At 44.3% G+C, this 26,327-nt stretch overlaps 1 protein-coding gene and 1 non-coding gene across 3 annotated transcripts in view; both read left to right on the top strand.

Annotated features, from left to right (window-relative positions):
- The first annotated feature begins 901 nt into the window (after positions 1 to 901).
- Positions 902 to 26,327, top strand: part of IL13RA1 (interleukin 13 receptor subunit alpha 1) — a 59,988-nt gene continuing 34,562 nt past the window's right edge. For both annotated transcript variants that reach the window (XR_010727808.1, XM_066249159.1), the window contains exons 1-4: positions 902 to 1,125; positions 9,377 to 9,516; positions 16,135 to 16,273; positions 18,410 to 18,530. Coding sequence is in view for 1 of the 2 variants with exons in the window: in XM_066249159.1 (XP_066105256.1) it covers positions 1,047 to 1,125; positions 9,377 to 9,516; positions 16,135 to 16,273; positions 18,410 to 18,530 (479 nt within the window). In the remaining variant the exon portion in view is untranslated. The remainder of the gene's footprint in view (positions 1,126 to 9,376; positions 9,517 to 16,134; positions 16,274 to 18,409; positions 18,531 to 26,327) is intronic.
- Positions 17,701 to 17,807, top strand: LOC136317974 (U6 spliceosomal RNA). The gene has a single exon (XR_010727960.1). It is a non-coding gene; the product is annotated as a U6 spliceosomal RNA (small nuclear RNA).

Below are 26,327 nucleotides of genomic sequence, written 5' to 3'. Positions count from 1 at the left end.
CCAGAGTGAAAGGAGCCGTGACAAGGGAAGTGGAGGTCGGAGTGGTCTAACAATCCAAGGAATGTGGGCAGTCTCTCAAGGCTGGGAAAGGCGACTAAAAGACTCTTCCTCAGAGCCTCCGGAAGGAAGTGCTGCCCACACCTTGATTTTAGCCCAGTGAGCCTTCTGACTTCCAGAGCTCTAATATAATAAAACTGTGTTGTTTTAAGTCAGGAAACTCGTAATTTGTTACCGCGGCAATGGGAAACAAAGGGTTCCTGTTTTCCGCCATCTCCAGCCTCAAAGACCCTCATAGTCACCCACTTTCTCTAATGTGTACCTTCCTGACTCACTTTTAATCCTCCCAATACATAACCAACGAACAAGAAAGACGTAGAAAATTAGACATACTATGGCACTGACCCTCATATTTAGAGCTGTACTTACTTTTTTCTGCCTCAACGTTACGTATTATTCAAATATACTTTTAGTCCTTTTCACAAAGCCACTCCCACCAAGTCCTGGTTGTGGTTTTACAAGGCCACTCTGTGAGGTCCGGCTGGGATTACTAACCCTGGAGTCATGGTTTAGAAAACTAGCTCAGAGGCCAAGGATCGGAAGCCACGTCTCTGGACTCCGAGGCCAAGGCTCTTTCCCGTAGATAGCGTTGCCCTGGTGCTCAGCAAGGCGCAGTCCTTGGAGCTCCGCGAGTTGGCCCGCAGCGGCGGTGCGCGCCTGAGTTCGGGGATAGGGGACCCGCAGGTGCCGCGCTAGGGCGAGGACGCGCGACGCGGTCAAGAAAGTTCTGTTTGGCTCGAGGACACTCGGGAGGGTCCAGAGGCGGCGGGGCCAGGTGTCGCGCGGCTGAGCCGAGAGCGCCGCGCCCCGCCCCGCGCCCGTCCGCGTCCGCCGGCTCGGGTTACCTGCGGCCGGGGGGCGGGGCGCCCTTCCCGTCTGCGCCGGCCCCAGCCTCCCCGGCGGCGGAGCCGGGAAGTGGGAGCGGGAGCGAAGGAGGCGGGGACTGGCGAGGCTGCCGCCGCCCTCCAGGCTCCTAGGCGAGGGGCTGCATGGAGCTGTCGGCGCGGCTCTGCGGGCTGTGGGCGCTGCTCCTCGGCTTCGCCGGCGGAGGGGGCGCCGCGCCCACGGGTGAGTGGAGCCCCCGGGCCCCGGGCGGCGGCCGACGGGGCAGAGGGGGCGCGGCCGAAAGGCGAATGAGGGCGCCGACGGGCCGAGGACCGCGACCGGGGTGGGCGCCGGGGTCTGCCCTCAGCGCTCGGCGACGGCAGCCTCCGGCGCCCGGTTCGAGGTAGGGGACCCGAGGGCGGCGGGGCTCTCCCGATCCCGGGCGGCGACGGCGGGGCGGGTGGACGACTCGCCGCCGCACTTGCCTTAGACCGTCGGGAAAAGCCGAGGAGCCTGGCACCGGGGCACGGGGCCGAGACCGGACTGCGTCGTCAGGGGGCGGCGGGTAGGGACCCGGAATGGCACTTGTGAGTCCAGGAGGGCGTGAGGGGCCAGGAGCCAGCAAGGATGGTCAAGGTCCGGGCGGTTCGATCCAGTGAGGGAACCAAAGGTCCTAGTCCTCGTCGAGGAAGGATATGCCGCTCACGGCCTCCTTAGGCGTCCAAGAAATCCGGTGGGAAACCTGAAGCAGCATTTTTTTTTTCTTTAATAACTTTTATCGTTTGGAATAATTTTCGATTTACAGAAAAGTTGCAACGAAAGTACAGAGAGTTCACGTAAACACTTCACCCTGTGCAGCAACTTTTGTGTAACCCATCAGAATTAACTGTGAATAGTTGGGGGCCAATGACTTCCTCTCGAACAACTCCTGGCATAAGCGGTCTTCTGGGAATTTTGGGCTATGACAGTAGCTTCAACCCCCCACAATTTGCTTATTGCATTTTCACCAGCGGGTTGTGCTTTGAAACCCAAATTGAAATGCTGATTGGGAAACCTTGTCCTCTATTGATTCAGTCAACAAAACCTATGCAGAGACTGACTGCTGTGTGGGGCCTGTTCCAGGGGCTGGGGATGCAGGGGAGAGCAACGCAGACCATCTCCCCGCCCTGGGAGCTCCGCTGCTATTGGCAGAGATGTGGGGCTGGGGGGTATAAGGTATTTCAGATGGCACTAAGTACTATGTGGAAAAACAAAAGGCAGAAAGGGGTTTGCCATTGTAATAAGGATGGAATAGGAAGGCCTCATTGAAAAGATGGCATTTGAATAGCGACCTGAGAGAGGTTTAAAACTTGTCAGTCAATAATTACTCCAGTGTCTGCCTTGTTTAGTATTCAGCCAGGCTCTGTACAGTTTGCTCTGTACAGGTTCGCTTAGAACCTGAGTGTGTACAGCATCATCCTTGCCCCCATGGTGCTTCCAGTTGGGTTGGGAAAATCCGATTGCATAATTATTTAGGGATACTGCTGTCCAGGGAGGGAAGGGACTTATCTAGCGTCACCCATCTCATGAGTCTCCTGATTTTCACAGTGCTACTCCAGCATCCTCCTTCCTGCAGACTCCCTCCCACACACCTGAAACAGCAGCTGGCTTTCTAGACCAGGGGTCTCCAAACTACGGCCTGTGGGGCCGCATGAGGCCCCCTGAGGCCATTTATCCGCTCCCCCACCCCCGCACTTCCGGAAGGGGCACCTCTTTCATTGGTGGTCAGTGAGAGGAGCACTGTATGTCAGTGGTCCCCAGCCTTTTTTGAGCCACGGACCAGTTTAATGTCAGAAAATATTTTCACGGACCTGCTTTTAGGGTGGGATGGATAAATGTATCACGTGACCGAGACAAGCGTCAAGAGTGAGTCTTAGACGGATGTAACAGAGGGAATCTGGTTATTTTTAAAAAATAAAACATCATTCAGACTTAAATATAAATAAAACGGAAATAATGTAAGTTATTTATTCTTTCTCTGCAGACCGGTACCAAATGGCCCACGGACCAGTACCGGTCCGCAGCCTGGGGGTTGGGGACCACTGCTGTATGTGGCAGCGCTGCAAAGTGTGGCGTCGCTCACAGTACAGTACTACCAGTGACGTGAGATGCACGCGTCATGGCTCCAGAAGCACGTCATATCATTTGTTACGGCTAGCAGTGACAAATATGGAACCGGACATTGACCATCTCATTAGCCAAAAGCGGGCCCATAGTTCCCATTGAAATACTGGTCAGTTTGTTGATTTAAATTTACTTGTTCTTTATTTTAAATATTGTATTTGTTCTCGTTTTGTTTTTTTACTTTAAAATAAGATATGTGCAGTGTGCATAGGGATATGTTCATAGTATTTTTTATACTCCAGCCCTCCAACGGTCTGAGGGACAGTGAACTGGCCCCTGTGTAAAAAGTTTGGGGACCCCTGTCTAGACAATACTGGCAGTCCCCCACTTAATCAGTTTTGTCACAGAGGTTCATTGGTAACTTGATTACTTAGAATACAGAAACCTTCTCCCATTAGAAATATTGATAGAATTGCATTGAGGTTTGATGAAGAAAACAAACAAACAAAAGAAACAGGCCCTGATCTGAATGCTCCGTTGGTTAGAGCATGGTCCTGATACACCAAGATTGCTGGTTCGATCCCTGGTCAGGCCACATATAAGAATCTCTGAATATATAAATAAGTGGAAAAACAAATCCATGTTTCTCTCTCTCTCCCCTGCTCTACCTCTCAAATTAATTTAAAACAAAAAACAGGGACTTGAGTTTCAGTGGTCTGACATTTCCCAGCTGTGGAACTCTGGGCTGGTCATTTCCCCTTCCTTGTGCAGCGATTTTCTGTGAAAGGAAGAGGTTATACTCCTAATTAAGTTCTAAGGGCTCTGCTGCCTCTAATCTTGAGAGTTCAGAAAATGATTGGGTTCCCAGCTTTGTTTAGTCTGTATAGATTGGTAGCCCACAATTGTGGCATGAATGAATAACACGAACTAGCATTTAGTTTGTACTCTATGCCAGGCAGTGTTCTAAGTTTTTCACTTGTACTATTTCATTTAATCTTTACACAAAACCTATCCTGTAGGTGCTGTTATTAGTCCTATTTTGTGAATGAGGAAGCTGAGGCACAGTGTGGCTAAGAGCCTTGTTCCAAGTCCCACACCTGGTGGAAGGAGCCGGGCCTCCAACCCTGGCAGCCTGATTTCAGAGACCTGAACCACTATATCAGTGCCTCTCTGTTTAGAAGTGAGGGGAGTCCTCGGCTGGGAGAGGAGCATGGTGCCTCCCAGAGTAGTGGGGCAGGACCGGTTGGGACCCATGAGAGTATGTACAGGCCACCTGTTATGAAGGGAAGGATCATAGATTGGAGACTCGCTTTATATTTGCCAGACTGTATGGTCCATACAATAATACGCACTGTGGTTGCACAGAAGTGGGGGAATGTGAGGGCAGGTAGCTTCATGGAGGAGGTAAAACTTGGAGCTAGATGGGTAGCATTTGAGTAGGTAGAGAAATTACTCCCAGTGGAGTGGAGTGGGAGGCATAACAGGAGCAGAGACCCTGGTGTAAGAGGGTAAGAGTGTTCTTTGTGGTCAGTAAGGAGCCTGGCTTGGTGGAAGGGTGCATTGGCAAAGTCAGGCTAAGCAGAAGAGTGTTATTTGTCTTTGAAGGCCCTGAGTGGGGGACAGAGTGAGGAAATGACACTGGAGAAGTGAGCAGGAAGAAAATTGGGTGACGGAAATAACTGGAGCGTGAAGCTATGCAGGAATATATGGTTGAAGGTGTCCACTAGAAAGTCGTTTTGTGAATACCTTCTGCCCAGGGCCATGACTGACTGCCTCACTAGGCCCAGAAGAACACAGTGGAGTGATTGGGATGACACAGAGAGATGTTGGTGCAAGAAAAAATGAGCAGAGGTTGACGACTGAATACATGTAAGGGAAGGATATGGATGACTCATGTGTGACTCTTGTGATTTCCTTAACTTTTCCCAAAATATGCATGCAAAACTATTACCTAAGCAACATGCCCTATTAGAAAGAACATTGATTGTGTTATTTCTTAATTAGAATAGAATATCGTGCTAGATGACTGTACAAACTTACTTGAGATTTGAAGTTTAGTTGGGGGAATTACTTGAGTCACTGTCTCCTTCCCACTTTGCTTTCTGAAGTCAGTGATCAGTCTCTAAGAAATGGGTGAAATTAGATATCTAAGGAAAGCTAATCAGGCAGAAGCGAGATGTTCTGTCTCAAGGGCCGTGGGCATATATCACCTCCAGAGAAAACCAAAGCAATTAGGTAGAACTGTTTCACCTCTTCAAAGAGAAAGAAAGCAGCTAGCTAACATTTATCTAGCACTTGCTCTGTGCCAGGCACTGTTACTTAATCTCTCTGTGCCTCAGTTTTTCTCATATACCACATGAGGATGATCATAATAACCTAACAATTATTATGAGGATTAAATGAGTTAATACAGATAAAATGCTCAGAACAGAGTAGGCATTTGAACTCAGGCAGTCTAGCTCCGGAGTCCATGTTCTTAGTCACTGCACTATAGTGAAGTTATGTGGCTTACTACATGTGAGCAGCTTTTAGAGACCTTTATAAGAAGGGCAGTCTCCCCTTATTTATATAGATGTACTACATACACATGTATTTATATATATTGAAACATTTGGAGATTGTACTTACAGTTTCAGTGTGTGTGTGTGTGTGTGTGTGTGTGTATTTTAAAGTATGGGAAGTAGAAATATTTTGAGAAGTGGACGGAACCATTAAGAAAAAAAAGATGGCAGATATCCACAAGTAGTGTAAAATGCAAAACAATGAGATCTGACTAAAGGACACCAAAACAAGAAAAAAATTAACCCCATTTGTGAGATTGACAATAGGGCAGACTACTGTTCTGTTAAAATACTAAGGTTAAAAATAGACTGAAAGGTCTTAAATTACTTAAATTGCAGTTTGGACCCTGGCCTGGTGCAGTGGTTGGCAAACTGCGGTTCGTGAGCCACACGCGGCTCTTTGGCCCCTGGAGTGTGGCTCTTCCACATAATACCATGTGCGGGCGCTACCTCAATAAGGAATGTACCTACCTATGTAGTTTAAGTTTAAAAAATTTGGCTCTCAAAAGAAATTTCAATTGCTGTACTGTTGATATTTGGCTCTGTTGACTAATGAGTTTGCCGACCACTGGGGCTCTGGTGTATGGACGTCCCAGGTTTGATTCTTGGTCAGGACACACATGAGAAGCGACCATCTGCTTCTCTCCTCCTCCCTCTCTCCCCCTTCTTTCTCTCTATCCCTCTCACAGCCAGTGGCTCAATTAGTCTGAGCGTTGGCCCCAGGCACTGAGGATAGCTCGGTTGATACAAGTACTGGCTCCAGACAGTTTGCCAGGTGGATCCTCGTTGGGGTGCATGCGGGAGTCTCTCTACCTCCCCTCCTCTCACTTAAAAAAAAATTGCTCTTCAGTTTAAGTGAACCATAAATAGGCAATATTTTTATTGTTAGGGCTTTAATTTTTGTGTGGGAGTGGGATGTAGGTGGGAAGGTTGTTTCAGGAGGCTTGCTGGGGTATGGTTCTGGAACGGCAAAGTAAAGCAGATAATTCTAATTAAGATTGTAGTCTTCAGCAGGGGCAGGGCTTTATTAGAGGCTCTATATCTGACAAAACATTTGTCTTCAAAAACATTGGTGTGATGTTAGAAGGGCCATAACAGAATAACTGTACACTCCTGTAATCACTTAAAATCCTGTTGCCTAACCATTGGTTCTCCCTGGCACTAGCTGGGTTTTAATGATGTGCAATAGGAATTCCCCATTTCCACAAGGACTTGGCCTGCTGTGGGCTGCTCCGCCCCACGTTTGGGCCTGTGGGCTACCTTGCTGAAATCTAATGATAATAAAGCTGGGAAAGAAGGAATGAGGGCCTTTGCGGGCTGCTATAAACAAAACTGACTGTTGGGGAAATCCAAGCTACGTAGTGCCTGTGGGGTTGACATTTTGAGATGCATGGAATTTTTGTTCAGGTAAAGAGGAAAATAATGCAGATTATGTAAGAAGCCCAGTGCATTCCAGAATGTTGGCATGGGCTATGGAATATAACTAGTGACTGATAAATTAATATAACTATAGTCCTTAAGTATTTTATAATGATTGGTTTTGCCACTTTATAGACCATTTGGGAGGTTGTTTTATTTATTTATTTATTTATTTATTTAATTAATTATTATTTTTTTGTACTTTTCTGAAGCTGGAAACGGGGAGAGACAGTCAGACTGACTCCCGCATGCGCCCGACCGGGATCCACCCGGCACGCCCACCAGGGGCAACGCTCTGCCCACCAGGGGGCGATGCTCTGCCCCTCCGGGGCATTGCTCTGCCACGACCAGAGCCACTCTAGCGCCTGGGGCAGAGGCCAAGGAGCCATCTCCAGTGCCCGGGCCATCTTTGCTCCAATGGAGCCTTGGCTGCGGGAGGGGAAGAGAGAGACAGAGAGGAAGGAGGGGGTGGGGGTGGAGAAGCAAATGGGCACTTCTCCTATGTGCCCTGGCCAGGAATCGAACTCGGGTCCCCCACACGCCAGGCTGACGCTCTACCGCTGAGCCAACCAGCCAGGGCGGGAGGTTGTTTTAAAAATTAGTTTAGCCTGTCCTGTGGTGGCGCAGTGGATAAAATGTCAACCTGGAATGCTGAGGTCACTGGTTCAAATCCCTGGCCTTGCCTGGTCAAGGCACACATGGGAGTTGATGCTTCTGGTCCTCCCTCCTTTTCTCTCTTTCTCTCTTTCCCCCTTCTCTAAAGTGAATAAATAAAAAAGTCTTTAAAAATTAGTTTAATAAACCTTATTTTGGAATAATTTTTGATTTACAGAAGGGTTGCAAAGGTAGGACAGCATTCCTGTACACATCTCACCCAGTATTTGGAGGAAGATTTTGGTAGTTCTAGCCTCAGGATGAGTTCTCTGGAAAGTCTGAAATGATGACCTTCTCTCCACCCCCCCCATGTTTCCCTGTATTTGGCAGGAGCAGTAAAACTATCTCTGATCTTAGAGCTGGATCCAAAATAATAGTCAGTAAATATTTGGTGGAGATGGTGATGAGTTTTCTCCAAATGAAACACATTTTTAAGATACTAGTTTAGTTTCTCCTTTTGTCTTCCCTCTTCAGATGAGCTAAAGCTACAGTTCCAATTGCTTAGTATCAGTCCTCAGGGAAACAGCAAGAGCTGTTAAATCTCTTTCTTAGTTGTTCTTTGGAAAAGTTATAATAAAAAAATTGCTCGCTCACGTTATGAAGCATGATTAAAGATGAGCAGCTTGTGCTCACTGAAAGAACTGCTGAGATATGCAAGTGCCTGTATTGAGGGAGATGTGGAACCCAAATGTGGGGGACCCTACATTCTGGCAGGAGGAAAACTTAGAAATTTATTAATATACTCTTCTCTGTATAGCAAGTTCAGTGGTATTGAGATGCGAATTTAATTTGTTCTGTAACCGAGCTCGTAAGTCAATCAACTCGTATATCAAACTGCCAATACTGGACCTGTGCGCCAACGCACCAACTAGCGGCAGCTTCCTGAATCACGACTCGTATCTCGGAATTTCGCTCGGATCTCAAACAAAAATACGGACCGAGTCGCAACTGGTATCTTAAAAAATTTGTACGTTGGTCTGTTCATATCTCAAGGTACCACTGTATATTGCTCACAAACATTACGGGATATTTTATTGCTTCATATTCATTTTGAAATATCCCCTAATGTTTGTGAGCAGTATAGTTAAGAATGTGGCCTTGGAGCCACATGAATTTCTGGTTTGCACTCAGCTCTGTCATTCACTAGCCTTAGGATATGGGATGAATGACTCAACATCCCTGCGCCTCAGTCACCTCATCTTTAAGATGAGGCAGATAGTCCCTATCTCATAAGGTGGTGAGGATTCAATGGATGAATACCTGGAGGGTACTTACAACAGTGCTCGGGTCAGTACATGCTAGATATTTCTACTCAGTTTTCTTCTCTCTCTCTCTTTGTTTCTTTCATTTTCTTTCTTTAAGAAAGAAGATAGCAGAAAGATGAGAAGCGTCAACTCGTAGTTGTGGTACTGTCATTGTTCATTGATTCCTTCTCATATGTACCTTGACCTGGGGGGGCAGGGAGGGGTTCCAGGTGATCCAGTGACTCGTTGCTCAAGCCAGCAACCTTGGGATTCAAGTCAACGACCTTTGAGCTCAAGCCACCGACCATGGGGTCAGGTCTATAATCCCACACTTAAGCCAGCCACCTCGCAGTTTTGAATCTGGGACTTCAGCATCCTAGGTTGCACCACCACCAGTCAGGCTTTACTCAGTTTTCTTATTTTTGGCCTTTAGGACTTGGAGGAATGAATTAAATGAAAATCCCAAACACTGGCTGATGTTGACAAATGTATTTCTTCTGCTTGTTTGAACAGAAACTCAGCCACCAGTGACGAATTTGAGTGTTTCTGTTAAAAACCTCTGCACAGTAATATGGACATGGAATCCTCCGGAGAGAGCCAGCCCAAATTGTAGTCTATGGTATTTTAGTCATTTTGGCAACAAGCAGGATAAGGTAAGTTTTATGAAACATATGGCAGTGATGAAGTAAAATGAACAATATGAACTAGAGCCAATATGAATAAGCCACATTCTAATCTTACGTCAAAGTGAGAATTTTATTTGGGGCTGTGTCTAAATTTTAACTGGGGAAATTACAAAAACAACTGTTGAGAAAACTGAACATAGGAAATTATTTCCTAATTATTTGAGAATCAGATGCAATTGAGATTCTGTGACAAAAAATACTGGATATCTTTATTAGGCACTCAATAAATAATTATGTTAAAATTTGTTCCCAGCCCTGGCCGGTTGGCTCAGTGGTAGTGCTTTGGCCTGCATGCAGGAGTCCCGGGTTCGATTCCCGGCCAGGGCACACAGAAGCGCCCATCTGCTTCTCCACCCCTCCCCCTCTCCTTCCTCTCTGTCTCTCTCTTCCCCTCCCATAGCCAAGGCTCCATTGGAGCAAAGATGGCCCAGGCACTGAGGATGGCTCTGTGGCCTCTGCCTCAGGCACTAGAGTGGCTCTGGTTGCAACAGAGCGACGCCCCAGATGGGCAGAGCATCGCCCCCTGGTGGGCGTGCCGAGTGGATCCCGGTTGGGCGCATGTGGGAGTCTGACTGCCTCCCTGTGGTTCCAACTTCAGAAAAATACGACAAAAAAAAAAAAATTGGTTCCCATGTTCCTGCCGAAAGCCTTGGATCTATATAATACTTTCAGTTTCTCAGGGAATTTTCACATTGACCATCTTTTTAATTGCATGCGCAGATAGATATGCAGGAACTATTTGATGCAAAGCAAAAGGCTCTGTGGCAAATGACAAAAAATAAGATGCTGGTGGCAGGTGAGGTTGACCAGAAGGTTTCCTGGTGCCTGAAGAAAAAGGGGAACTTTCAGCCTTTCCAGTCGATGTAGTTGACCGATTAAGTGAATTTTTGTTAACAAGACTGGATAATTACAGGTTATTAATGATAACCTTATTCAGTGGCATTTTCTCTGGTGCTTTAGTGCTTTGTAGCCCCTTCTAATTGACAGGTTCTTCAAAGCATCCAATCATCTGTGCAAAACTGTTTTATATCTTTATACCTTCTTTCAGCAAGGTGGGGTGAGCTGGGCGGATGTTTGGGGTTGACTTTGTCCAGGATTTTGAGAAGGCTGAAGGAGAAGTTGATATTAGTGATGGTACTTTGGAACAGTGAATTGTGAAATCACTAGATCAAGCCGTCTGGTGGCAGAAAGTCAGGAGAACTAGGTTCTCGCTGGTGTGCCACTGAGTTAGCTCAGTGCACTGCCTAGGGTAAATTACCTCAATTGAAAAGGCCTCTCCGAGCCTCAGTTCCCTTTTGTGGAAAATGTGGCTCTGCTCATTCCCTGATTCCCTGAGAATGGGAAATAATGGATGTGAAGGCATGATGACACGAGGCCGGAGCGGGCTCCCTCTCCTGAGAACTGCCCCAACCTGCCTTCCTGGACTTTTCTTTGTGGCGGTGTTAAGATTTAGGTGTTAATAAAACCTCCCATAATATTTAAAAAAAATAGAATTGAGGCTAGTCAAAAGTATTTGCGTTTTAAAAGAAGTTCTCCAAATGAGGAAGCTTTTAATATTTCTAGCAGTGAAACTTTAGAAATCAGTGTTCTACTTCCTGTTGTTCCTAAGGAGGGGCCTTAGGCACTTGGAGTCTTAGTAGCAATGTCCGGTAGTTCAATCTTGAGAAATTCAGAGAAAGACCCTAAGTCTCCTCTGAGTATCTACATAAACCCTGGGGAGAAGTCATTTTTCCTAACAGGTCCCTCTTTGTTAGCCTGTTAACCACACTCAAGAATCAATCAGGTAGACATGCTGATACTCTAGCCTAGAAATGAGGTTAATTCCTCAGTATACTTACAGGAATTTAGACTTAAAAGTAAATTTAGGAGGCATTAGAATCAGAACTGGATTTGAAATTTTGTCTTTTCCACTTTCAGGCTGTGTGATCTCGGCCAAGTCACTTAACCTCTCTGAACCTTCACTTCCTTGTTTGTAAATGGCTGGTGAGGGATGAGCTAAGAATAATACAGTTGATCCTTGAACAACACCAGTTTGAACTGCACAGGTTCATTTATACTTGGATTTGTTTTTCTTTTTCTTTTTGGAGGGGACAGAGACAGAGAGAGAGGGACAGATAGGGACAGACAGACAGGAAGGGAAAGAGATGAGAAGCATCAGTTCTTTGTTGCAGCTCCTTAGTTGTTTAATGATTGCTTTCTCATATGTGCCTTGACTGGGTGCTGCAGCAGTGCATGTGACCCCTTACTCAAGTCAGTGACCTTGGGCTCAAGCTGGTGAGCTTTGCTCAAACCAGATGAGGCTGCGCTCAGATCGGTGACCTCAGGGTTTCGAACTTGGGTCCTCCCAGTCCAATGCTCTATCCATTGCACCACTACCTGGTCAGGCTGCATTTTTTTTCAGTAAAAATAGTCAGCCTGGGTTTGCATCTGAAAGTTCAGCCAAATGTGGATCAAAAACTGTTTTTGCATTCCCAACTGCTATTTCTCTAGTGCAGATTGAAAATGTTTTCAGTCTGTGGTTGGTTGAATCTGTGTATTCAAAGGGCCAACTGTAGGTCAGAAATTTTATGAGGATTTTAGACAGCTGGGGGTGGGGGCGTTGGTGCCCTTGCCACGTCCCCTTCATGTTGTTCAAGGGTCAACTGTTCCTACTTCATATGAAGGGCGTGTGTATTAGAAGGAGATGATGTTTGTAATACACCTGGCACAGAGACAGTGTTCAATAATTGTAGCTTTTATTATATTGTTACTTTTGTTAGGTTGGACCATAAGCAATTGCCACTTTTATACATAATATTATATGGTGCAGCCTAATATTATCATTTAATCTTGTTCCCTCCATTTTGCCCCTGAAGAGACCATAATGGAGACCATAAAGGATGACCTCTGCTTGAAGTCATTTGTCCGAGCCATTTGAGAGCATCGGTGCTGTAAATCCCGCATTTGTGACAAATACGGATTATTCCTTCCAATTAATGCAAGGGATTTTCTATCTGGACTTTTGAAGTTTACAGTCTTGAGGCTGAGAATGAATGGCAGGAGTAATTTTCCCTTTCTCTTACTGTCCTTGGGACCCAGCATTAATATCACCAGACAAAAAACTAGGGTGTATATATCCTTTGAAACATATCAAAGAAGTGGCATTGTGATAGTTTGAAGATGTTAGGGGCATGTGTGAATGTCTAAAAGTCTCAAGTTGCTAAATCAGATAAACCCCTGAGGTCATTTTCAGTCTTCAGATTGGTAGACCATTAATTAAGATAAGTCAAGGATTTATAAATGATTCTTACAACAAACAAACAAATAATTAAGTGACTGTCTTCCACCACTTTTTTTAGTTGACTATAGAGAGGTAGAGAGAGAGAGAGAGAGAGAGAGAGAGAGAGAGGAACACTGATTTGTCGTTCCACTTATTTATGTGTTCATTGGTTGATTCTTTATTCATTATAGAGAGGGGGGGGAGGAGCAGGAAGCATCAACTCCCATATGTGCCTTGACCAGGCAAGCCCAGGGTTTTGAACCGGCAACCTCAGCGTTTCCAGGTTGACGCTTTATCCACTGCACCACCACAGGTCAGGCCATTGGTTGATTCTTATATGTGCCCCGCCTGGGCATTGAACCTGCAACCTTTCCATATCAGGACAACACTCCCAAATGAACAACTCCAGTGTTCTAACAGTCTCTAATAGTTTCCCAATCTGGAAAGTGGAAGGAGGATCTGGCATGAGATTTTAGATATCTTTCATCACCAAGAGATAGGCAAGCCTCACCAGGTGACTGAATTGAAAGGTTGTTGTTCTGTTCAGGTGTTCGAAGAGGCAGAGCTGAAGCTGACACTCCTTTCCTGCTGAGAAAGGAAACTGCAACTGGGAAAGGTTTGATCCAGCCAAATAAACATTGGTCCTGAGGGGGAGGGATCAGTTTAGGACGCTTGTCATAGTTTCTAACAAAATTTTAAAGGAGGTCAGATTCTCTGAGGGGTGGAGCATATTGTCATAGGCTGCTAGCTACCAGTGAAATGAGTCACCATAGCCAAAAGTCACGTGGGAGCCATCACACATACCTCATCAAGACCTGCTGGAAGGACTTCAGTTGTTTGTCTGATAGAAGGAGGTGCGCTTGACTTGGTGATCATTAACATTTTGGGTTCCTACTTTATTCATGCCAATTTAGTATTATTTACCTTGAGCTTTGAAAGAGATTTTAAAAAATTCTGTCTTTTCCCCTACTATCCCTTTTCTAAGTCATTTAATTATTCCTATGTCCAAAACATAAGGTTCAAATTTAGGTACTAAAGTATTTTTTCAATTAAAAATTGCAATACAATAAAAATATTTATGTAATAAAACTCCTCAGCCCTCTCCCTGGAAAAGCATCTAATAAGAGAACTGGAATTTTTCCATGATGATTCTAATTTATGGAATTTGACTGCACATTTTCCTTCTGGTGTCTTTAAAGGGCAAGTGCAGCTTCCAAAAAAGAATGATCAAGGCTCCTTGAGTCAGGGTGGCTCCTTCAGTGGTCTACAAGGGGTCCTGGAATAATGTTGTTTTGTTCAACATCATTTTGTTGTAACATTGATGAGATGCCACAGGAACTCAGTTCTTTCATATCGGTTAGCCTTTGGTAAAACTGGTTTCGTTCTACATTGTTTCACTTAAAGTCACAGAACATACTGACCACATTGAGGACTTACTATGTAGAACTTGCGTTTAATAAAATTGTGACGGTGAAATATGCATTCAGAGCTTTCCTGCCACCATTACCGCAGTCCTGGGGCTGGTTTCCAGTTTCAGAGACTGAGAAACTTCATTTCCTCAACACAAGTTCACCCCTCAAGGGCCACTTCCTTACTTTGCCGTTAAAGCCTTAAAGGTGAAACATTCTAAAAAGCCTTCTGTTGGCCTAAAAAATGATGTGTTCCATCCCTGCTAGCAGCAACTTTATGGGAAGTCAGATGATAAGTAGGATTCTTGGCAAGGAATTAGGAATTAGTTGTGAAAGTGTACTTGGCTAAGAATAGCTGGAGGCCCCACTGAGGGTAGGCATAGCTTTGCTGATGGGACAGAAATACTCAATGTCCATGAAGCTAAATTACCCTCTCTTGTCTCCTGGCCAGAATTTTGCTAGCAGACATTTCTTTTTCTTTCAGAGCTGACCAAGTAACTCCCTTTTCAGAGGACTGTCTTGCCTGGGCCTAAGAGCTGTTCAGTATCTATAAAGTGATTTTTTTCCCATGTCTGCTATCGTTCATGAATTCTTGATTGGCCAGCTACCTCTCCAAGGGTGTCCTTATGTCCTGATTTTGGGAGTATTACAGTCACTCTCATGTTCAGCTAGCAGCAGACATGTGAAATGACACAGTAGCGCCTTAGGATAGTAAATAGAGGTAGCTGGCAAATTTTCCCCTTCTTGGTCATCAGCACGTATGTAAAAGGAAATGCTATCTCCAACATGAGTCAGAAACTTATTGCAAAACAGGAAACTCCTTGGAGCTCTGATTAAATGCAACTCCAGTCTTAATTATTCCAACTGTGTCACCTTGGGAAATGTTCATTTCCTAAGGAGCCCTTTAATCTCATTATTCTAAATTACAGTAACCAGACTTCTGTCCTATGTCTGTATGCTGTCCTTAAGTTGGCTTCTACAAAGCTCATCTACTTTTTACAATAAGAGTGTGGTATGCTCAGTGCATACGTATATCAACCCTTAAAAAGTATATGGGTATGTAAGATAGTCAAAAAGGTCAAACAGTACAGACAATTGTTTAGTGAAAAATCTGTCCTTGGCCCTGAGGCCCCCTGCTTTACTTCCTCTCCTCAGAGGTGGCCAGGAAGACTAGATTTTTACAACAGTCCCTTTTCCCTTCATCTTGATAGCATACGGCATCTGCTTGGAATTGAATTTTGATAATCTTATTGTGTTTCCTTTATAATTGCTTTTAGACAGTTGATATCTTAGTATGGTAGGTTTTATAGGGAAATGTCATGATGTTTATACATTTAAAATGCGGGGAATTGTCTTCTACACTAGAGTTCCTCATTTGTGGCAGTGCTGACATTTGGCGCAGGACAGTTCTTGTAGTGGGGGAAAGGAAGGCTGTCCTGGGCATTGTAGGCTGTTTAGCATCATCCTTGGCCTCTACACACTAAAGGCCAGTAGCAGCTCCCTTCCTCATGGTGACTGAAAGTGTTCTTAGACATTCCCAAAGGTGCCCCAGGGGTGGGGTAGAGCAAAATCATCCCAGGCTGAGACGACTTCTTGACACCATTGGATAACTTGCCATTTTTTATACACCTGGATATGCTAATAAAGATTTTTTATTGATTGATTTTACAGAGAGGAGGGTGGGGGAGGGAGAATCATCAACTTCTAGTTGCTTCACTTTAGTTGTTCATTGATTGCTTGCCTTATGTGCCTTGATCAGGCAAGCCCAGGGTTTCGAACCAGTGACCTCAGCATTTCAGGTCAATGCTTTGTCCATTGTGCCACCACAGGCCAAGCTGGACATGCTAATGTTTTCTTACATAAGTGTATCTTTGTGTGTTTGCTATAGCAATGCCTGTTTTTATTTCCTAACTTTAGAAAATTGCTTCAGAAACTCATCGTTCGAAAGAAGTGCCCCTGAATGAGGAGATCTGTCTGCAAGTGAGGTCGCAGTGTAGCACCAATGAAAGTGACGATCGTAGCTCCTGGGTGAAAAAGTGCATCTTGCCCCCTGAAGGTAACAGCTAAAAGCAATTTCTCTTGGTCTATAGAGGATAAATCCAGATTATCCACATGCTTATGTTCAGTGTTCATTAATTCACTAAGTTGCAAACATTTGCTGAGTCTTATTAAGTTCCAAGCACTTGCACTAGGTGCTAGCAACTCTGTGATCAATAGGAGGACATCCTTGCCTTTGAGGTGCTCACAGACAGCTTAAATAATGATGCCTGATACTTATATATAGCCCTTCATAATTTGGAAAATGACATACACACACTCACTTTTCCTAAATCAAGGCTCAGAAGCTTCTCTTGTGAAGTGAGCAAGGCACATATTATTATTACCCTTCCCATTTTATGAGGGAACAGAGTGAGTTGCTACAGGTCTCAGATTCCAGGTTCAGTGCTTAAAAAAAAACCCCAAATTTGTACTATCTTCCTCATTACATATCGAGAGATCAGTTTGATGTACAGGACATACTTGGGGAAAGATGTTAAAAGGGAAAATGAACTGCTGGCCTGGCTGCAATTCAAGATTAGCCATAACACAAGCTGCCAAGTAGTCAGGCTGATCATTGTCCCCAAACCACTGTCCCACCCATCACGCAGTATCCTTTTGACTTTTATGTTACAGGCAGGGCATGGTACAGACTGGTTAAGAACAGAGCTACCAGAGCCAAAATGTCCAATTTTAAAATTCAGTTCTGCCAGTTTCTAGTCGTGTGACCATAGATAAATCACAGCCCTTCCTCCCTTAAGTTTCCTCATCTGTACACTGGAGATGATGGCAGAGCTACCTACCAGGACTGTTGAAAGAATTACATAAATCAGTACATGTGAGGCACTGGGAATAGTGCCTCGCAAAGAGTAAGTGCTCTGTCCATATCACCTGTTAATGACATGTTGCCCCTGGGTTGTGCAGGGCCCATCTCCTAGCTCCAAACCTGAGCGCTAGGTGGCGTGTTCTTCAGCGACCTGCCTTGCACTGATCAAAAGATTATGAAGCAATATTTGTAAAATTATAAAATGCGGCACTGCTGGGAGGCTGGGAGCATGGTATAAAACACCTTACCTCACCTCTTCTCATTTCTTTCGGAGTCTAATAATTAATCTGTCATAACACAGTAAACCAGTCGATGATAGCTCAGTACAGGACTGCTTCAAGGAGCCTGAGGGATAACAGGTGTGCATTTTAAACAGAGGTATTTAATATGAAGACATGATGCCTCAGTTTAAAAAACTTTATAACGGTAGAGATTACAGATCATCAAGATTTTAGGGCTCTTCAAGTTATAACACACAATAGGCGACTACTAGCAGTTACATTATGCTTACCTTTCCCCACATAGCTTCAGGAAGATACGTTTAATTTTTAAAATGAGATGTGTCAGTATTGATCAAAAGATAAAGTAAATTATAGCTCAAGAAACTTTTTTTTAAGATTGTGCTCGCTTTGGCAGCACATATGCTAACACTGGAATGATGCAGAGAAGATTAGCATGGCTGCTGGGCAAGGATGACACGCAAATTCATGGAAAAAAAGATAGGTAGATATTGAGGTTGTTTATATTTTCACATTCATTTAGGAATCCTGCAGTCATTTCCTTTTTAAAAAATTTTTTTTTAATTTTATTCATTTTTAGAGAAGAGAGAAAGAGAGAGAGGAGGAGGAGAGAGAGAGACAGAGAGAGAAGGGGGGAGGAGCCAGAAGCATCAACTCCCACATGTGCCTTGACTAGGCAAGCCCAGGGTTTCGAACCTCCTTTTTTTAAATTAAATTTAATTCATTGTGTTAATATGGATTCAAAGTCCCACTCAGTATAACACCCTCACCCCCATCCACGTGCCCCCATTACACCCTCTTTGTCTCTCTCCCCCTAACTCCCTCCCCCTTCCCTCTGCAGTCATTTCTTACAATTAAAATATGATTTGACCTTTTTCAACTCTCTCTCCGGTTGGGGATATAAGAGTTAGGTTCCCTCAGTAACGATAAAAGTGTTTTCTTAGTATCGGTAGGTGAGAGAGAAAGTTGTGAGCCTTTTCGACTTGGGGAAAGCAGCATGAAACAGCCCCACCAGCGCCATGCCCCGCAGTGATTGGCTAGTCTGCCTTACAAAGAAAGAGGGTCCTCAACTCTTGGCTGGGTTTTCTAGGTGATCCTGAGTCGGCTGTGACTAAGCTACAGTGTGTTTGGCACAACCTGAGCTACATGAAGTGTACTTGGCTCCCTGGAAGGAACACGAGTCCTGACACTAACTATACTCTATACTACTGGTAAGTATGGACAGGAGACTGATTGTAAGGTGCAGTAAGTATTTGCCCGTCTCACTCAGGAGACTGATTGTGATGGTGTTGGAACCTTTATATAACCTAGTTTAAAGAAAAGTCTATTCCATTCGGCATGCCCAAGAAGACGGGCACTTTGCTTCAGTACAAAATGCATCTGCTTTTTGTCTACTTAAAAAAAAAATACCTAAAAGCCCTGGCTGGTTGGCTCAGTGGTAGAGCGTCGGCCTGGTGTGCAGAAGTCCCGGGTTCGATTCCCGGCCAGGGCACACAGGAGAAGCGCCCAGCTGCTTCTCCACCCCTCCCCCTCTCCTTCCTCTCTGTCTCTCTCTTCCCCTCCCGCAGCCGAGGCTCCATTGGAGCAAAGGTGGCCCGGGCGCTGGGGATGGCTCCTTGGCCTCTGCCCCAGGCGCTTGAATGGCTCTGGTCGCAACAGAGCGACGCCCGGAGGGGCAGAGCATCGCCCCCTAGTGGGCAGAGCGTAGCCCCTGGTGGGCGTGCCGGGTGGATCCCGGTTGGGCGCATGCGGGAGTCTGTCTGACTGTCTCTCCCCGTTTCCAGCTTCAGAAAAATACAAAAAAAAAAACACCCTAAAAAATACAGACTTAAAAAATAATTACGAACTCACAAGGGTGTTGGAGAAAATGGAAAGGGATCCTGCATACCCTTCCCCTAGCTTCTCCCGAGGGTCTCATCCTGTATAACTAGAGTACCTTTAAGAAGGAAAATTATTTTATGCTCAGAGTTAAAAAGTAATTTAGATCCCCACAAAATAACTTCTATTTGATATTTGTGACTATAACTACACAACTTGTTACATTTCTAAATTAATCTTTAATCATTTCCTTTCTTTTAAAGCCTGGAATTATTAGCAACAAGACAAGGAAGAAAAGACCAGGCTCATCAATAAATTCAATAAAACGAATTAGCACACATTGTGGGTACAGGAGTGAATGGGCAGCTGAGATAAGAAACATGTCTCTTTGCTCCTAAAGCTTAAAATGTAGAGAAGTAGACAGTGTGCAAGGCAATTGCCTATGTAAAAAGAAGAGTGTAAGATGAAGGCTGTTGCAGAGGCAGGTGTGGACAAACTCTCGCGAGAAGCTAGTGCGGAGCGTGAGGTGGAGGCAGGGGAGGCTGAGAGGCTTTGATGAAGGTGCATAGCATTGTTGGGAGTTTCTCAGAGGCTGACATCTGGGGAGGAGCATTCTGAGGAATGAGGGTATTCATGTGATGTAGGGGAGTGCGGGGTGGGAGATCTAGTGTTGGCAATCCACTTTTCCCACGGCCTTGCCCCCTTTCTTTCCATTCATTCGAACTGCTGCTGATTGAGTGGGTTATGGAAACCACGTCCAGGATTTCTGAAGGTATCAGACTAACATGGCCTTTCATTCTGGAGTGTCCACTTTTCCCGATAACTTGATGAAAAGTGTTTTTGGTTTATTTAAACACTCAGGGATAGATCATGAAATAGAATGCAAAGGTCACAGGAATTTAAGAACGAAAACCTCCAAAGCCCCTGGGGGTTTGCATTCACTTTCCCCCCCTGTTCCCCAGGGTACTCCTGGCAAAGATCAAAGCCCTGCGGGGGAAGCCAAGCAGCGCTGAGATTGTGTGGCTGAGTGTGGAGGGGTTTTCCTAATAAAAATATATCTCCCGTGAGGTTTTATAGTTTCTCTTGCCCACTTGTGGTACCTGTTGCTTCACCTTTCCGTAAAATCTTTCACTGGCTCCTGGTAGCTTCAGGTTAAAGTCCAAACTGATCAGCATGACAAAGCCCTTTATGACCTCTCCTGTCAGTCTCTCGTCTCAGTCCCATCCCTCTACGCACACCCCACCCTCCTTGCGCCCCACCGTCCAGCCCACACTGAACTTCTTTCAGTTCCTCAAAGGGACTCATCAAACACTCAGACAGAATAATGGAATTCAGACAGAATAGTGGAAGCATTCTGTACCCCTCGCAGCCCGAGTCACCTGGAACCTCTTATTTGTCCTTGTCTTAGCTCAGACATCACTTCCTTTCCAGAAAGCCTTCCGCGATGTCTAAGTCTAAGCATGGGTGCCCTATTATCGTTGTGCCCCACGGCACCTTGACCGTTCCTATGTCACAGCACTTGCAACATTGTGTTGTCATTTCCTGTTTACTTAGTGGTTGTCCTCCCCAGGTTGTGGTCTCCCTTGAGAGAGTTCCCCTTTGCCGGACACATGGTAGGTGCTCTCTATAAGTTTTGAATGTTTGGTAGGATCCAAAGCGAGAAAACATTTGGGACTAGGGTGAGGACTTAGGTGGGATAACCAACTCAGGAACATTATTAGTTCAGGATTGAAAAGAGAGGAGGAGTGAGTACATCTGACTCCCTAAAGAACTGCTAATGAAGGGGTCACAGAACTAAGCCTTGAAAGGAATAGCCTGGCTATGATGTGACAGTAAAGTCTGGGGAGAGCTGTTATCACAGGTTTTAATTAATTAATTAATTAGGGTGAGAGGAGGGGAGATAGAGGGAGACTCCTGCATGCACCCTGACTGGGATCCACCCTGCAACTCCATCTTGGGCTGATGCTCGAGTACTGAGCTATATTTAGTGGCTGAGGCTGATATGCTCCAAGGGAGCCATTCTCAGTGCCTGGGACCACATTTAAACCAATTGAGCCAATGGTTGCAGGAGGGGAAGAGGGAGAGAAGAGGAGAGGGAAGAGGAAGAAGCAGGTGGTCACTTTTCTTGTGTGCCCTGATTGGGAATTGAACCCGGGACATCCATATGCCGGGCTGACACTCTATCCACTGAGCCACAGCCCAGGGCCATTACAGGCTTTTAAGAGGTCTTAAAAGTTGTTACCATCCTGTGTTTATTATCCTATTAACTACTCTTGCTTTCCCTGGAGTCATTATTGGTAAAATCACAGGGAAGACCTTTCAAGAGTCTCTGTTTATAGAGAGGGCAGGGAAAGGAAGGGAAGACATCTTAAACTTGTCTTATTCCATGGAATACTATGCAGGAAAGTAACCCAGATAGAGAATTGGGTGACACTGGAGGTAGACAACGGCCTAGTCTTTGGATTTCTTATAAGAAAAATAGGGAAGTACCTTGGATCATGTACTGGAGCAAACCAAGTCTAAGAGCAAATTGCAAAGTGATTGCCCTCCTGGATGAATAAATTACAAAAAACTGGTCCAACCTGATTTGAAAAAGCATTTTTCTTCCTCTGGATAGATGCACCATCTAGCCAAAGCTGACAGCAGACAGTGCTTGGGACACCTTTCAGCACTCAGTTGACACCTTTGTGCTGGACACAATCAATCTACCATCATTGGAGGTGGCTCAAGAAGTCATCTCAAGAGAGTGGCGGTTCACTGGCACACGAGGGGACAGGGATCAGGGATAGCACTTCTTGTCGTACCCATTCCCAGAGTTGGTCATTACTGTGGACTCTTGCTATAGAGTGCTGTTTAATAGGCCTGTGCTGTTTAATACAGGAACCACTGGCCGTGTGTGACTATTTACATTTTAATTTAAATTAATTAAAATTAAAGCAAATTAAAACTTTAGTTGTTCAGTCTTACAAGCCAATTTCACATGTGTCTAGTGGCTCCAGTAACAGATAGCACAATTATTAAACATCTCCATAATCCCAGAAAGTTTTGTTGGGCAATGCTGATATAGAATCTGTATCTTCTGCTCTCAGCATCCTGTAATTTATTTTTTTCTGGAGAACCCACACTTACCTAGGTTCAAATCTTGGCTCTCTTCCTTACTAGCAAGTGTGATTTGAGGCAAGTGCCTTCTCTCTGAGCTTGTTTTGTAATTTCTAAAATGGGGATAGTAATAGTAGTGTTGTTTCTTAAGGTTGTTGTGAGGCCTGCTATTGTATGAAAAGTGTTTAGAGCCGTGCCTAAGTGCTAACGTGTAGAGTAAGCATCCCGTACATGCTAGGTATATTGTTTTTATTGCTTATCCCTCTCCCTTGCAGAGGTAGCCAGTGCTTTTCCCGCCTCTCGGGATTAGCACCTAGCGCATACTCCTCCTCTTCTGCTCTCCCTTAGAGAGATTCTATCTAATCAAAACCACAAAAGAAAGAGAGCCATTTGGCTTATTCATTATCAAGCATGTGGAACTGATTTAGGTACCAGTTTAAATCACGTCACACAGCCAGACTGTTTCCCTCATCTCTAATCCAAAAATGTAGCGTCATTTTGAAGCCCAGTGACTGGTGGCTCTGGAGGGAGAGTCTGGCCTTGAAGGAGCCTGACCTTAATAGCTACAGACTAGGCCTGCCAATGAATTTTAGGGAATTTCTTACCATATGAATCATCTTCACAGTTGGGGAAATAGTATTTTATTTGTCCATTCTGTCCTTATATCTGCAGTATGAATCTGTGGAGGATTTCAGCGCGTGCATTTTGACACGAAGCACATGAATGCCTTGTGTCGTGGGTTATCATCTGATCTGTCACAAGAAGTCTCCTAAAGTTGCCTGTTTAAAACCAGTATTTCCCATTTTCTTATTTTTTATAAATTGCAACAAAAATTTTAAGTTTCATATCTAGGGTCCATGAGAATATGAAATAGGGTACAAAATTGAAAAAGGAATCTCAAAGATTTCCGATTAGAGGAGTTCCTTTCATTATTTGAGACAAATACTATTTTTCTCCATAGTTTTTTTTTTGTTGTTTTTTTGGTTTTTTAGTTATGTAACAAAAATGTCCTGAGTGTCTTCAGTTTCTGTTTCTGGTTGTGGATGGAAAACATGCCAGGCCTGTTTGATCTAAAAATCTAGCCAGGGCAGTTAGTTTTTTTAAAAGACTGTTTTCATTCATGAATTACTGGGGCCTACAACGAGGGGAAAAGCCTTATGTGCTGTTAAGTGACAAGAATGTTTTCTATATTGAAGCATTTCTTTGCTTAGCCTTTGAGGGATTAAATATATAAGATCTCCAATTATTACTTTTTAAAGACTCCGTTTTTTTGGAACAGTTTTAGGTTTACAACAAAATTGGAAGGAAGGTGCAGAGATTTCCCATGTACCCGTGCCCCACACACGCACAGCCTCCCCCATGAGCAACATCTCCCACCAGAGCGGTACGTTGGTGACAATGAGGAACCTGCACTGGCACATCGCTGTCCCCTGAAGTCCACATTATATTGTAGGGCTCGTTCTTTTAATTATACAGTTTTTAGGTTTGGATGCATGTATAGTGACATGTACATGTGGACATGCCATGATGGTATCATGCAGAGTATTTTCACTGCCCTAAAAGTCCTTTGTTCTCTGCCTATTCATTCCTTCCCCCAGCCCTAACCCCAGACAACCACTGACCTTTTTTACTGTCTCCATAGTTTTTGCCTTTTCCAGAATGTCATGTAGTTGGAATCACAGAGTATGTAGCCTTTTCAGATTGGCTTCTTTCACTCGGTAATATGCATTTAAGGTTCCTCCATGTCTTTCATGGCTCAGTAGTTTATTTTTCTTAGGGCTAAATAGTGTTCCATTGTCTGAATGTACCACAGTTTAGCCACTCACCTACTGAAGGGTATGTTGGTTGCTTTCAAGCTCTCGCAGTGACAAGTAAGGCTGCTATAAACATTTGTATGCAGGATTTTGTGTGGACATAAGTTTTAGCTCCTTTAGGTAAATACGAAGGAGTGTGACTGCTGGATTGTATGGTAAGAATATATTTAGTTTTTTTAAAAAGCCACCAAACTGTCTTCCAAAGTGACCATATACATTTAGCACTCCAACCAGCAACGAATGAGACTCCTATTGCTCCACATGCTTACTAGCATTTGGTGTTGTTAGCATTCTGAATTTTGGCTATTTTTATAGTATTTAATGGTATCTTGTTGCTTTAATTTGCATTTCCCTCATAAAATGATGTGGAACATCTTTTTTTAAGATTTTATTTATTCATTTTAGAGAGAAGACAGAGTGAGAGAGAAGGGGGATGAGGAACAGGAAGCATCAACTCCCATATGTGCCCTGACTAGGCAAGCCCAGGGTTTTGAACCAGTAACCTCAGTATTACAGGTCGACCCTTTATCCACTGTGCCACCACAGGTCATACATGTGGAACATCTTTTCATGTGCTTATTTACCATCTGTGTATCTTTGGTAAGGTGTCTGTGAAGTTCTTTGGCCCATTTTTTAGTTGGGTTATTTGTTTTCTTGTTGAGTTTTAAGAGTTCTTTGTGTATTCTGGATAACATTCCTTTATCAGATGTGTCTTTTGCAAATATATTCTTGCAGTCTGTGACTTCTTTTCTTATTCTCTTGATATTGTCTTTTGCAAAGCAGAAAGTTTTAATTTTAATGAAGTGTATCTCATTAATTATTTCTTATTATTTCTTTTACAGATCATACGTTTGGTATGGTATCTAAAAATTCACTATCATATCTAAGTTCATTTAGATTTTCTTCCATGTTATCACCTAAGAGTTTTATCGTTTTACATTTTACATTTAGGTCTGTGATCCATTATGAGTTTACTTTTGTGAAGAGTATAAGATCTGTGACTAGATTCATTTTTTTTTTTTTTTGCATGCGGATGTCTAGTTCCAGCACCATTTGTTGAAAAGACTGTCTTTGCTCCCTGCTATTGCATTTGCTATTCGTGAAAGATAGTCAGCTGTGTTTATGGGAATAGATCTGAGTTTTAGAAACCTGTTTTGCAGCAGTATCCCCTGGAGAATTGGTGTCACAGTGCCTATTTCTAGGCACTAGGCAAAGCTGTCTAAGTAGGATTTTCTGGGAGATGGTTTGAGGAATCTGCATTTTAAATGACTGCAGGTCAAGGACTTGGGACTCTCTACTCTGAGTTCATTATTTAAACTACTTCCCTTTTCTGCAGAGTCTTTGCACAACTCCCGTTGTGGCTAATGATGTAAGCCTTGACTCTGAGTCTTCTGCCAGCTACCACAAAACAGAATCTTTTGATAACCTAGACCTAAAAGTGTAATATAAACACATTCTCTCTGCCTGCACTGTGCTAGGTGCTGATGATCATTGAGGAAAGTGTGTGTAGAGGCTTTCGAAATGGAAAATGAGATACTATACTGGTTGTGGAAGGCATTTGGAGCCACAGCGTGAAGTGAGACACTTAGAAAGCCAGTGTGTTCTGCAGTATTGATATGGCAGTGATTGGAGGGAACTAGTAATCAAAGCCTGAGAGGTCAGTCTGGGAAGACATGAAGCCTGACCTGATTAGGACATGAAACACGGTGAGGGCAATGGGAATATCACAGGAGAGAATCCAGAAGTTTTGAAAAGGAAAAAAATAACAGAATTTGGTGATAAAATATAGGAAAAGGAGGGGAAAAAGGTGACTTCCAAGGCTGTAATTGAGGAGCCCAGAGGAAATGAGCCCTGATTGGTGGGAATTGAGAACATGAGAAGAAAAGGCAGTTTGTCAGGGAAAGGGGGACATATGTTTTGGACATTGAATTTGAGGCGAGAGTGGAACACTCAAATGGAGCAGTTGGAAATCTGGGACTGGGTCCAAGGTGAGAGGTCAGGACTAGGCATCCATAGCATAGAAATTCTAGTTTGGGGATGGAAGTGATCAGCTGTGTGTGAACAGATGAAGGAGGAAGAAATAGAGAGGAATGTGCAGCAGGCTGTGGACTGGATGGAAACCCTCTGAGAAGAGGGAAAGGGAGAGGAACAAGACAAGGAAACAAGGAAGGAGCAAACAGAGGGCCCAGAGTAGAACTGTGGAATTCAGCAGATAGGGTATTTTCAAGAAGCGTAAAACTTTTCATCCTGGCCTCATAACACCTCGTATTCAGAAGA

This window comes from Saccopteryx bilineata, chromosome X (assembly GCF_036850765.1).
Source record: "Saccopteryx bilineata isolate mSacBil1 chromosome X, mSacBil1_pri_phased_curated, whole genome shotgun sequence".
NCBI lineage: Eukaryota > Metazoa > Chordata > Mammalia > Chiroptera > Emballonuridae > Saccopteryx > Saccopteryx bilineata.
The sequence above is the reverse complement of the archived record's forward strand: the minus strand, read 5'-3'. Positions and strand labels throughout refer to the sequence as shown.